Source organism: Triticum aestivum, chromosome 7D (assembly GCF_018294505.1).
Source record: "Triticum aestivum cultivar Chinese Spring chromosome 7D, IWGSC CS RefSeq v2.1, whole genome shotgun sequence".
Lineage (NCBI taxonomy): Eukaryota > Viridiplantae > Streptophyta > Magnoliopsida > Poales > Poaceae > Triticum > Triticum aestivum.
In genome coordinates, this window is record NC_057814.1 from 623,182,189 (window position 1) to 623,196,223 (window position 14,035).

At 46.5% G+C, this 14,035-nt stretch overlaps 1 protein-coding gene across 2 annotated transcripts; it reads left to right on the top strand.

Moving 5' to 3' along the window:
• Nucleotides 1–8,742: 8,742 nt before the first annotated feature.
• LOC123168555 (aspartyl protease family protein 1) lies at nucleotides 8,743–11,112 on the top strand. 2 transcript variants are annotated; one of them, XM_044586441.1, is made up of 4 exons: nucleotides 8,749–9,889; nucleotides 10,030–10,418; nucleotides 10,524–10,595; nucleotides 10,710–11,112. In XM_044586441.1, exons 1-4 carry the CDS (start codon nucleotides 8,952–8,954, stop codon nucleotides 10,922–10,924), a joined length of 1,614 nt encoding a protein of 537 aa, XP_044442376.1. In that variant the 5' UTR covers nucleotides 8,749–8,951; the 3' UTR covers nucleotides 10,925–11,112. The 2 variants fall into 2 exon arrangements, with proteins under 2 accessions (XP_044442375.1, XP_044442376.1); XM_044586440.1 differs by having other exon boundaries at nucleotides 8,743–9,889; nucleotides 10,030–10,595.
• The last annotated feature ends 2,923 nt before the right edge of the window (nucleotides 11,113–14,035 follow it).

A 14,035-nucleotide genomic window follows, 5' to 3' on the forward strand; every position in this document is an offset into this window, starting at 1 on the left:
AGGAGGCCGCCAGGGAGGAGATGAGGAGGCGTCCGACGAGGTGAGGACGGAAACGGCGAACGGTGGCGGCGAGGGTCGGCGATGGGGCGACGGGATCGGGCCTCGATTGCCCCGATCTGATCTGGATCGGGGAGAGGGAGGCAGAGGAGTGGGACTAGGGGGCGAGGTGGGGATTGGGGGCGAGTGGTGGGGGGTTAGGGTTTCACGGGGGTGAGGGGATAAGGGGACGGCCGGTGGGCCGGTTTGGGCCGGCCGTCTAGATGGGCCAGTGGGCCAATGCCCTTGGGGAGCCGGGGTGTTTTCTTTTCTTTTGTTTTCTTTCAATTTCTTTTCTGTTTATTTCATCTTTCAACTTGTTTTAATTTTGTAAAACATATAGTAAGTTCCTAATCTAGTAATAGTATTTATACCACTGCCACAATTAAGTTGGCACATAAATATAATAGTTTGAACTTGTTTATCATTTTAAAAGCATTTAAATATTTGTTTTTCCTACTGTTTTATTCATCTCATATTATTTAAACATTTTATAAAGGTGTGGTTTCTCCACAATAATTACCTATGCATTATTTGGCAACACCCCAACATTTTAGTTTTAATTTTTGAAAACTTTTGTTGTTTGCCATATTTTGAATTTGAATTTTGATCCAGTTTTGAACTAACACGAGATTATCAACACTAACAGAGATGACGTGTCATCATTAGCGTAGGTTTACTGTAGCATAATTATCCGGGCGTCACACCTGCGGGCGACGGGGCGCGGCCGAGGGGGTTGGGTGCGGCCAGCGTGGCCGGCGCGGACGGCTGAAGGAAGGGGCGGCAACAGCCGGACTGGAGAAAGGAGCTCTTTATTCCAGTTTTATAGTTTGTTTTACAGTATCTGTTCGGCCGCGCTAGTTTTTCACCCGCAAACGCGATCTTCGTGAAACTACAAACACATTTTACGGGTCAAGTTTTTGAGACATCTACTAGAGTTGCTCTAACGCTTGTTGGTCGGAGGTACGCCGGCCGGGCTTGTTTTCTTCTTTCCATCTAGTAGCGTCAGATTGAAGTAAAATTACGTTCGTGCCGTGGTCAACAGGTCATGGGGTCTTGCCGCGTTAACCTCAGGTCCTTAACTAGTTTCTCTTTCAGTGTGGAAGCACTGATCTCGACGCGACATCTGCATCTCCTTTTCCCCTGAAAAATGTACCTACTATATACTCCCTTTATTCCTAAATATAAGTTTTTTTAGACATTTCAAATGGACTACAACATACAGATATATATAGACATATTTTAGAGTGTAAAATTCACTCATTTTGCTATGTATATAATCACTTATTGAAATCTCTAAAAAAAACTTATATTTGGGAACGGAGGGAGTACAAGCGTTGAACAAGTACTATGAAGAACTTAAAAAAACACCTACTATGAACAACGGTTGACCAAAGAAGAAAAAAATGAGTCGTTAGCCCCACATGGTTTAATTACCAACATTCAAGGTGTACAGGGAAACCACTGGCGCAACACCTCACATTGATCTCTCAAGTATGTATCGGCTTCATTTAAGATGCCCAACCACCAGCCCATATACATGTATTTGCTGAATTAACTTAGCATAGCGTTGGCGTATTCATTTAATCGCTATATAAAGTACTAATCACATAGCATGCATGGACTGCCCAGATTACATCCTCGCGTAGCACCATGTCCCAAAAATTCACGTCCCTTTATTCCTAAATATAAGTTTTTTTTAGACATTTCAAATGGACTACAATATACGGATATATGTAGATATATTTTAAAGTGTAAATTCACTCATTTTGCTATGTATATAATCACTTATTGAAATTTCTAAAAAAAACTTATATTTAGAAACGAAGGGAGTATCTCTGTCTCATTCTTAGGTTCACAGAAATATCCATCTCTCTCGAATTGGAAGCTCTTCTTTCTTTGTCCACCCGCAAAAAAAAAAGAACTCTACGCACGCCAGCTAGCTAGCCACGTAAGTAGGGGCGGCGCCTGGTTTTAATTTCTTTTCCCAGTGAGAAGTTTAACTGCAACGTACCCCAAATTGTCTTCTCTTTAATCTCTGCATGCTTATCTATACCCGAAATTCGATCGACAGTCTTCTCTTTCACTGTAGCACCATGTAGAAAGGCCATGTAGACAGTCTTCTCTTTCACTATCCAAAATACTAGAGCATCTACAGCCTGGCTCCCAACCCTGCCACAACGGCCAGACGGACAGCTCAGTCACGAAAATGCGACCCAGGCGGGCATCAAAACGGGTCTCAAACGCTCGGGCTGACCGGCATCCTCATATCCAGCCTAAATATAGGGGCGGATATGGGACGCCCGGGCGCGTCCGCCACATCGGTCCCGACCCACGCTGGCCCATCCGACCCCACTTATAATCCTCCCCATCCGCTCATCGGTCCAAAACCTAGCCACTTCACTCCATACCCCCCTCCCCCCGCCGCCGCCACCCAAGCTCCCGTCCGGCGATCTTAGGCCTTCTCCGGCATTGAGTCTGACTCTGACCATTCCGGATCCTTCTACTGGGGTGTCGCCCCGTGTGGGTTGGACGAGGCAATGGACGTCCGCATTGCACTCCGCCACTCCCGGGGGGACAGCGTCCGGCCGACGGCAGGATCTGTCTAGTGCGACTCCATAGCGTCGGCGCATCGGGCGCCCGGATTTTCCGGGGTGGATCTTCGCGGTCCTACGAGCCTTCAAATCTCCCTTCCCCATCACCAGTTCAACGAAGTATGAGTCCCACCGGGACCCCTGTGCCCGCGTGGGTAAGAGAGGATAAGGGCGGCGGAGGCCCGCCTTGCTCCCCACGGGCGGCCGCAGAGGAGGAAGTCATCCACGCCCGCAGTGTAAAGAAGCGGCAGCGAATGAACACGCGCGCCCTCGCCTGAGAGCATAATCGGGCGGTCGGTGCCACGGCCGGACTGCCACCCAAGGAGGAGAATGAGGACAGCGACGGGGCGGACAGCTCCGGCGACAAGCAGATCCGGCTCGATCCCTACTGCGTCTTGGACCGGTACTTTCGCGAGAAGGACGACAATGGCGTCGGGAAGGGCAAGGGCAACCATGGATGATCTTCTCCACCATAGCCAAACATGCCAGATTTTGATAGTCGGATGACATGTTGTGATGTAGTAGTCGGACGATGTGTGTACACATCGTTTACGTAGTTGCATGAGTTTGTATGAATTTGAGGCATACTAATTGAGATGTACTCCCTCCGTTTCTTTTTAGTCGGCATATAAGATTTGATCAAAGTCAAACGGTGTAAAATTTGACCAACATTATTGAGAAAAATATCAACATCTACAATATTAAAGCTATATGGTATGAAAATTAATTTCATGATGCATCTAACAATACTGATTTCATATTGAGTCTTGATATGTTTTTCTATAAACTTAGTCAAAATTGACAAAGTTTGACTGTGACCAAATCTTATATGCAGACTAAAAAGAAATGGAGGAAGCACAGGTGTGAGAAAGGAAATTTAAGATTTGACCCCTTAATGTCCGTGAACACGCCCGGACAAGTCCGCAGACGTTTGAGGGGTCGGATTTGCCAAGTTCGGATCTAGGTGTTGTTAGACCTTCTCACTGGGAAAAGAAATTGAAACCAGGGGCTGGGTCGATCGGCCAGGATGCTACGGCAACTGTTGCATATGCATATGGATATCCCTAGGATAGCGCGCTAGCTAGCTAGATCGACCTTGTCGTTTTTATGGTCAACGTCTCTGTCTAGATTCGATGTCGTATTATGTTTAATCTGGAACAACGATATGTATCCTGTACGCCCGCCGAGGTCGAGTTGACATTTGTACACGATTTCTTTACTTTTGTTGTCTCAGTATTAGATTTCAGTATAAGCATATAGTAGTGCTCGATCGAGATTTTTGTATGAGTCAATTACACTGGTGGTGCTACAACTTGGCGTAAACGATCACTTCGATGCTAGAAGTTGTGGTGTACATTGAAGTGATGCAAAAACTTGACATTAACGTGCAAATACGGTGCTTATCTCGTTTATATACGGAGTAGGTGCTGACTAGGCGCATGGGGCCCGCTGTCAGCCACTCTACCAGAGAGATGGGGCATATGACCTGATTTTTTCAAAAAAATCCCTGTTGACTGGGAAGATTTTGTCACCTCTATGAGAAGTGAGTCCCGCATGTCACCTGAGACAGAAAACCAAATGCCAGATGTGGCCGGTGGGGATCGAATACACAACATCATCCACACAAACGAGCTGGCAAACCACTGCACCCATTAAATTTTCTTCGGCCAGTACGGGTAAAAACGTCATATGTATTTTTAGTCGCAGCGCAGGCGGAGGTTAAACGGGTTGCAGATCTTGCGGCTTCTTCTGCACCTGTTAGTTTATTTATTTTTCTGTAGAAAGTATCAAAATTATAAGTGTTTTAAAAAATCTAAATTATAATCTCAGTAATAAACATAACGAACGAATATTTATGTTTATAAATATTGTACATGCAAACAGAATAAATTATTTTATAAAATTGTTCACATATTATTTAAAAAATACTATGAATTATAACAGTGTTTGCGTAATTTAGAATTTAAAAAGTTACATTACAATTCATAAAATTATTTTAGGTATACAACATTTCAATAATTATATGCACGTTTGTATAGTTCAATGTTTTTATAACTAAAAATAATGATAATTTATAATTTAAACTGCTCATATGAATATTCATTTTCTATAATTTAAATATAAGCTGTGACTATAATATTTATGTATTCATTAAATATTTTAATTTTATTAAATGTCCGTATTAACTAAATATTTTTTATATCATGCCAGGATGTACATTTAAATGTTATTATTTACTAATAATCATTTTCATGTATAATATTTGTATCACACAAATATTTGAACATATTTTTTATTAATTATGTTTTACAAATAAATTTTAAAAAGGAACAGGTGTAGAATGGCCGCACTATCTGCAGCCCATAAAAGCTCCTCTTGCTTCCAGTTTAGTACATATAGCTTTCTTATCCGAATTAAACAAGAGATCTTGTTGGCGTACTGGTTAGCCGTGTTGTGGCTTCTTGTCGGACATGGCTTGAGTCCAGCCGGCCTCACTTTTGATTTAATTTTCACTCTTGTCTGACAGGTGGGACCCACTCCTCATAGAGGTGAAAAAAATGCCACTCTCCCATGTCAACAGGGGCTTTTTGTGAAAATATATATTTCGAGGGTGTTTTCCAAAAAATCAGGCCACACACCCCCTCTCTCTTGTGCCGTGGCTGACAGCTGGCCCCACGCGCCTAGTCAACCCCTACTCCGTACATAAACGAGATAAGCACCGTATTTGCACGTTAATGCCAAGTTTTTGCACCACTTCAATGTACACCACAACTTCTAGCACCAAAGTGATCATTTACGCCAAGTTGTAGCACCATCAGTGTAATTGACTCTTTTTGTATTGTTCGTTTTGCCCAGCAGAGCGACCGGTTCAGCAAACGCCCCACCAACTAATTTAGGGGGGAAAAGAACACTCCGCCACCTACGGTCCTGAGCTGGACAACACTGTTCCGCATCTTCATCATGAATAAAATGTTCGTAGAAAAGTCAAGCTACGTCATGGATCGTTAGATTTCCTTTCTGCTGGATGTACGTAGTACGGAGTATTATATAACGCTGTCATGTGGGCCACCCCAGACTGCTGGCCACAAAGTCGAGCCGTGTCATGGAAAAAGTAGGCCTGGCCTGGATCCATTTTCTCTTCTTTTTCACGTACAAACAGCCAGCTCAGTTTGCAACGAATAATCTGCCACGTCGCCGTTTCGCTTCCCTCCCCTCTACGGCCTCTGCCACCCACCGTTGATGTCGTCGCGCGGTAAAACACACACGACTTTTACTTTCTCGCTGCCATGCGTGTCCTCCTCTTAGAGCATCTCTAACACGGCACAAAAGTTTCGCGCGTAAAATAGTTTTAGCGCGCCACTTTAGTACTTTTAGCGCGCCGGACCAAACACAGACGTCAAAAAACGCGCGTTCAAAAAAACACGCAGTGCAAATTATGAAGCGCGCGCCATCCGGCGCCCCAAATTTGCAGCTTCTGATAGCACTTTTTAGCGCGTGCCCAAACCCTTTTTGCGCGTACACTATTTTACAGCTTCTGTTGGAGCTGTCTGGCGCCCAAAAAAACTCAAATTTTAGCGCGCGGAGCAGTTTTTATGCGCCTGTGGGAGATGCTCTTAAGGCCCATCCACGTGCACCAAACGTCTTTCTATAGCCGTCCTTGCACGCCTCCGCTGCCACCGTGGCTCGCCCCATCTGCCTGTCGCTCGTCGTCGTGCCGTGGCCGCACGTTCGCTTCTGTCGGCAAGGCGTCGGCGCGACGTTCCTTGTGGCGCTAGACGCCGGCAGCAACCTCTTTTGGGTGCCCTGCGACTGTAAACAGTGTGCACCCGTCGCCTACGCCTCGGAGCTGCGCAGGAGGGTTGACCTTCGGTTTTACAGCCCGGAGAAATCATCGACGAGCAATGTACCGGTCATGTGTTCAAAATTTGGCATTTTCCCATTAAGTTTTATCCAGAACAATAGGTAAAACATGATCAACATGATAGAGAGAATAATTGAGACATGCAATTGATTGTTGAAACTAGTCATGCAATTGAGATTATAAGCAACAAGCAACATATCCATGGCAATCACTAGTAGCAGTAAACCAAACGCTAGCCCTAACAGAGAGGATAATATGACATACGGGATTCATCATAATATAACATAGAGGATAATATGACATATGGCAATCACTAGTAGCAGCAGAAGATGCGGACGTGCCATTCATCATGCCGTCGAAGAGGCTGTCGACGTCGGGGAAGAAATCGTCATTGGAGAACTCGTCGTCTGCGATGCCGTCGTTCGCAGCCACAATGAGCAGAGATCCAACAGTCATGCGGAAGCACTCATCAAAAACCTAATCGCCCATCTCCCGTGTCGGATCACAAGAGGCGGTGCTTCGGTGGCCTGCTGTTCACACCCTAGTGAATGCCAGGAAGCGAGATGGGAAAGAGATAGGCGGTGTAATGCTTTGGAATGAGACGAAAAGTTGTGTCACTTGCCTGTAGAGGAGTGACCTCTCATATAGGGAAGAAGAGTTGAAACCGGCCCCTCATTAGTAGAAGAGAAACGGGCGCAATAAATACCATTAAACGGACACACTAAACACCATTTAGGAGAGAAGAAACGAGCGCACGAAAAATCCCATTAAGTGTTCAGTTTCTTCTCCCATTTATGCGACAATCGTTTCAACTTCTTTTTTGCATGACAAAAATAAAGCAGCGCGTACATGTGGCATAGGTCAGTTTTCCACACCACCTTATCATGCATGAATGGCCATATGGTCCTGTGGGATTTACCATGAATTACTGGCACAAAATATGAATTATTATATGGGCTAGGCCTAATAATTCCGACATCATGTACCCTGGCCTGCTTCGGTTGATGGTTCTTCCTCCCCTTTGGATGGCCCTGCAGCGGCTGGAATAATATTCAGGGATCATGATGGCCTAGTTCCGTTTGCTACCTATCGTGTTCTCTTCAATTGTAATGATGCTTTGGAAACTGAGGCCCATGCTCTCATGCAAGGCATGGGCTTGGCTCTCCAACACTTAGAGTTGCTGATCATTATATTGTTCAATCAAACTCTTCATAAGGTCTAGCTATCATCTCAAATAACAACCTTTCTAAGTCAGCTTATGGTTATTTGGTGGCTGAGATCAAGAATCTCCAGGAAGAGACGGAGTTTGTTCCACTGAAGCTCAAACGGGATTGGAATATGGTAGCTCATCAATTGGCATTTTATAACCGGAAGAGGGCGTGTACTGTTGTTTGGCTACTTCGTGCGCCATGTGTCGTTGATTTGTGCCTCTTGATTGTAACCCATTGTGATGGAATAAATGTCCTATTTCCTCTAGGAAAAAAAACCCAACTATTACCGGATCTTTAAACGTTCTCTATGGGTGCCATCTATACGCATTACATTATCCAACGGAGAGAGTACATAGGTTCCATCTATGTACAATTTTATTGCCATACTTTAGAACATCTTTTCAGAGATCATACTACTCTCTAGCACTAGAGGCCGAAGTAAATCAGGTGCTTGGCCGGTGAGAATGTCCATTATCCTGCGCTGCATCGATCACGAGGCATGGCCGATCAAGGAGCCATTCAACAAGCAGCTGTATACTGTATGCATATACTCTATACATACTCTATGCATAAATACTCTAGATACACTATTTTTGTTGGATTGCTACCTAGATCGGGCCTCGTTGTTTTCCATGGTCAACTCGCCTGTCTAGTCTAGATTCGATCAAATCATTTCTTTTTGGCTGCAACAAGGATGCTATCTATACCCTCTGTCTGTCCAACCAGTTGACATCCGTACACGATTTCTTTATCTATCTATCTATCCTCTCCCATGGCTAGATTTCACTCTGCCCATTACATAGTACTACGTGGTGCAGCTGCATTCCACGATGAGCTCACAACAAATTTACATTGCCTCTTATGCAAAACAAAGAAATGGTCCTGCTACGTTTTTCTTTAAAAAAAATTGCGTTCAACAATGGATGGACGTCACGCGGTGATGTGGGCCATCCCCAACCAACTCCCCGGCCACAAAGGCACAAAAGTCAAGTCGTCTCATGGGAAAGAAAAAAAGAAACACTTGAGGAGTTCCCGGACTCGGCCACGTCGGTCGGTCCAGCCGCGTCGCCGCCCCCCTGCCCGCTCCGGCCATCCATCCACCACCCACCGTTGACGTCGCGCCGGGGTAAACCACACAAGACTTTGACTTTCTCGCCGCCATGCGCGTCCCCTCTTCCTCTTAAGCCCCGTGCACCAACCGTCCTCCGTCCAATTGCCGTCCCTGCACGCACGCCTACTCTGCCCACCATGGCCCGCTCCACATGTCTGTCGCTCGTCGCCGTCGCCATGGCCGTCGCCGCGGCGCTCGCTGCTGCCGGCGAGGCGTCTTCCGGGATCGGGTTCGACCTGCACCACCGATCCTCGCCCGTGGTGAGGCGGTGGGCGGAGGCGCGGGGCCACCCGGGCGCCGCGTGGTGGGCCGAGGCCGAGGGCACGCCGGAGTACTACGCCGCGCTGTCCCGCCACGACCGCGCCCACCTGGCCCGCCGCGGCCTCGCGGAGGGCGACGGCGGGAAGGGTGGGCTGCTCACCTTCGCCAGCGGCAACCTCACGTTCCGGCTCGACGGGTCGCTGCACTACGCGGAGGTGGCGGTGGGCACGCCGAACGCAACGTTCCTGGTGGCCCTGGACACCGGCAGCGACCTCTTCTGGGTGCCCTGCGACTGCAAGCAGTGCGCGCCCATCGCCAACGCCTCGGAGCTGCGCGGCGGGCCGGAGCTCCGGCCGTACAGCCCCGGGAAGTCGTCGACGAGCAAGGCGGTGACCTGCGAGCACGCGCTCTGCGAGCGGCCCAACGCCTGCGCTGCCGCCGGCAACAGCAGCAGCAGCTGCCCGTACAGCGTCAGGTACGTGTCCGCCAACACGTCCTCCTCCGGGGTGCTGGTCGAGGACGTGCTCCACCTCAGCCGGCAGACTGGCGGTCTTTCGACGGCGGTGAAGGCGCCCGTGGTGCTCGGGTGCGGGCAGGTGCAGACGGGCGCGTTCCTGGACGGCGCCGCCGTGGACGGCCTGCTGGGGCTCGGCATGGACAAGGTGTCCGTGCCCAGCGTGCTGCACGCCGCCGGCCTCGTCGCTTCCGACAGCTTCTCCATGTGCTTCAGCCCCGACGGCCTCGGCCGCATCAACTTCGGCGACGCCGGCCGCCCCGGCCAGGCCGAGACGCCCTTCACCATCCGGAACACGCAGTAAGTATAGTCATTGGTAATTAGGCGCTCCATCACTAGCAGACCACTGACACGTGGGCCCCACATATCAGTATGCGTGAAAAGTCATAGCTAATGCTAGGTACGGCTCGACTGATCGGCGACTTTTCTTGTGTGTGCAGCCCGACGTACAACATCAGCGTGACGGCGATGACGGTGGAGGGGAAGGAGCTGGCGGCGGAGTTCGCCGCCGTCGTGGACTCCGGCACGTCCTTCACCTACCTCAACGACCCGGCGTACACGGAGCTGGCCACCAGCTTCGACTCCCAGGTGCGCGAGAAGAGGGCCAACCTCAGCGCCTCCATCCCCTTCCAGTACTGCTACCAGCTGGCCCGCGGGCAGACGGAGCTCTTCGTGCCGGAGGTGAGCCTCACCACCAGGGGCGGCGCCGTCTTCCCGGTCACCCGCCCCTTCGTGCTCATCGCCGGCGAGACCAGCGACGGCCAGATGGTCGCCGTCGGATACTGCCTCGCCGTGCTCCAGAACGACATCGCCATCGACATCATCGGCCGTACGCGCATACTGATACACACTGCTACTGTCTTCTCTTCAGCTAATTCGTCGATCGTTCCGTTGCTGATTGCTGATTACTTCATCACTGATGAAATGCATGCAGAGAACTTCATGACCGGCCTCAAGGTGGTGTTCGACCGGGAGAGGTCCGTCCTCGGCTGGCACCAGTTCGACTGTGAGTTCATCGATCATCATTCTCCCTGAATTGTAATAATATTGTATGTATACCTGATGAAAGATTTTCATACTACCAATCATTGCTTAACTGTCCCAACTAAATTAACTGCAGGTTACAAGGACGTGGAGAAGGAGGCCCACGGCGGGAGCCCCGGCGCGGCTCCAGGGCCATCGCCGACGACCCGAATCAGGCCGCGGCAGAGCGTCCCGTACCCCGGCGCGGTGCCCGTAACGCCGAGGCAGCCGGGCTCAGGCGGCAGCCGCCTCTCCTTCTTCTCCATGTCGCTGTTGCTTCCCTTGCTGGCTGCCGCCGCGTCCATGGTCTGATCTCATCGGCGCGGGAGAACCGGTGTACATACATACATAGTACAAACTAGTAGTTGATTCAGAATTTTGATACACATTCATATACTAGCTAGGTCCATCATTTATAGTTGATTCAGAAGCCCATGTGTACATGCGGCATGTCACATGCAGATGCGAATAAAAACATACAGATGCACTCCTTCTGTGTACAAATCTCACCCTTTTCTTTTTGAGGGGAAATCTAGGAATCTCCAAAGTGTTGTTCTCATCCCTAGCTCACATGCAAACGGGTGAGCAGTAAAATCCAAAAAAAGTAAAATAAATTTAAATAAAAACTGATTTTTTGGCAACACAAGCATTGATGAGTGTTTCATCTGCATGCAAAAATTCGTGATGGAATGACATTTGTGGAGGTCTGTGAAAACAAATTGATGCTCCAAAATGATTATGTTTTTCCTGTTCTCAACGAATGTCATTCCATCAGAAAATTTTTGTATGCTGGTAAAACAATCATCAATGTTTATCACAAAGAGATCAGATTTTTCTTTTTGGATTTTACCGTTCATACGGGTGCATTTGAGCTCGCGATCAGACTTTTTTTTTATTTTACCGTTCATACCGGTGCATCTGAGCTCGCGATCAGACATTTATTTTGGATTTTTTTTTCTGGAGCGTGCTTTTCGTGTGCTTCAATCTTGATAGGCCATAGTTCGACACTCTGCACTGACACGGAGCACCCACAAGCTTTTGGAGGTGATGACTGCTTATGTGATCATGCACAACCGTGGAGGATGACCGTGATGACATGATCTACGACCAAGGGTTCCAATTACGGGGTGAAATTGTTGTGCCTAAGCACCAATAACCGGCAACGTTTGAACAGTTCACCCAAATTCATCATGAAATGCGTGATTGGCAAACTCATATGCAACTCCAAAATGACTTGGTTGAGTACATGTGGACTCACCTTGGTAACCAGTAGATGTATTGGTTCATTTTCTTTTGATGTATGCGTGATAATTTAAATTTGGTTGTAAACTTTGTGATTTTTATTTTTTCGTGAGACAATTTATTATTATGGTACTATGTGATTTATTTGGTGCTAAAACTATATGATATATTTCTTTTTAGTTAAAAGAATGTTTACATTTGCACGCCGACTAGCCGGCGGACCAAATGTGCCGGTCGTGTTGGGCTCACTGGCAATGCAACCACAAAAGAGGACGGGCACCGCCTCTTTGCTCAACCTAAATGGACAGAGTCCGGACAAAACAGACGTCCATTTGCGGTTGCGCGTTAGAGTTAGCCTTGGATGCTCTATCAACCGGCCCAGAGAGTTTCTGCATTATCCATGCCCTGATTGCATGCATCCAGCCATCCAGGCAAAAAAGATAGGTTTGTGTACAACCATTTTATGATTTATTTTCCAAGCAACTAGTTTTTTTTTGTTTTTTTTTTATTTTAGACTTTACATGTGCACCTGTTGCACAACCTGCAAAACATTCGAATATGAGCCTTAGAAGTAGTAAAGAAGGGAAAAAAATATTAAGGAAATAAAAATAATAAAGAGAAACAAAAAGAAACAGCAAAAAAAGAAAGGTTTGTACACAACCACTTTTATGGTTTATTTTCCCTAACCATTTTATGGTTTATTTTCCAGGCAACTAGTTTATTTTTTATTTTAAACTTTACATGTGCACCAGTTGCACAACCTGCAAAACATTTGAATATGAGCCTTAGAAGTGGTAAAAAAGGGAAAAATATTACGGAAATAAAACTAATAAAGAGAAACAAAAAGAAACGACAAAAAAAGGTATACAACCACTTTTATGGTTTATTTTCCCTAACCATTTTACGGTTTATTTTCCAGGCAAGTAGTTTATTTTTAGTTTACTTTTTATTAAACTTTACATGTACACCTGTTGCACAACCTGCAAAACATTCGAATATGAGCCTTTGAAGTAGTAAAAAGGGAAAAGATATTAGGGAAATAAAAATAATAAAGAGCAACAAAAAGAAACGGCAAGAAAAAGGTTTTATACAACCATTTTTATGGTTTATTTCCCTAACCATTTTATGGTTTATTTTCAAGGCAACTAGTTTATTTTTTATTTTAGACTTTACATGTGCACCTGTGGCACAACCTGCAAAACATTCGAATATGAGCCTTAGAAGTAGTGAAAAAGGGAAAAATATTAGGGCAATAGAAATAATGAAGAGCAATAAAAGAAACGGCAAAAAAAAGGTTTATATACAACCATTTTATGGTTTATTTTCCAGGCAACTAGTTTATTTTTTATTTTAGACTTTACATGTGCACATGTTGCACAACCTGCAAAACATTTGAATATGAGCCTTAGAAGTAGTAAAAAAGGAAATAAATAGAGCAATAGAAATAATAAAAAGCAATAAAAAATTGCAAAAAAAAGACTAACCTAGGGTCACAGGCCGCCAGGACAGGCCCAGCCAGAAGTGGCAAAATTTCGTATTCGAGATCTGATCTAGTTTGAAAAAATTTCGGGATCTAACCCTTTTGCTACCGTTAGGGTCTTTGACGATAGGGTTACACAGTCTACCGCCAAAGTCTGTGACGGTAAACTTAACTGCGCCGTCACGGCACGTTCCACGTGAAAAATACCTACCGCTAAGGACTTTTGCGGTATGGTGTGTAACCCTACCGCCACTGTTGTTGGCGTTAGGCTTATGAGCTGATATACGCGGGCTGTGCAGCACCGCATGCATGCATGCATTCACTGTATTTGAGTCCATTTGGTGTTTGATTTGACCACTGGATATATCCCCGCCCTCTGTATCGGACACATGCAGCAGTAACTTTTCAGACTAGCCCGTGCACTCCTCAGCCTGGGCATGCATGTAGTCTATGTCCATTCATTGTTTAAGTGTGTGAGGCCAAAAGAAAAAGACAAATGCATGGAGTACTAGATGCATGTGTATGGAGAGAGAAAGTGAGACACAGGGAGTGCACATTTTCGTAAGTGGTGTGCATGTCACCTGCCACATGCTATAGGGGCAGCCTAAAGATTGACATGACATAAAACTAGACTAGGACATGTATGGTCTAGATTTGGATATGGTGTCACAGAGAGAGAGCAGTGTGCTCGCATGCATATA

Excerpts from the sequence above, each read along its gene's own strand:
- LOC123168555 (XM_044586440.1), top strand. The coding sequence starts at position 8,952 with ATGGCCCGCTCCACATGTCTGTCGCTCGTCGCCGTCGCCATGGCCGTC. Across the intron at positions 9,890-10,029 it reads TTCACCATCCGGAACACGCA|CCCGACGTACAACATCAGCG; the intron begins GTAAGTATAGTC and ends TTGTGTGTGCAG. Across the intron at positions 10,596-10,709 it reads CGGCTGGCACCAGTTCGACT|GTTACAAGGACGTGGAGAAG; the intron begins GTGAGTTCATCG and ends AATTAACTGCAG.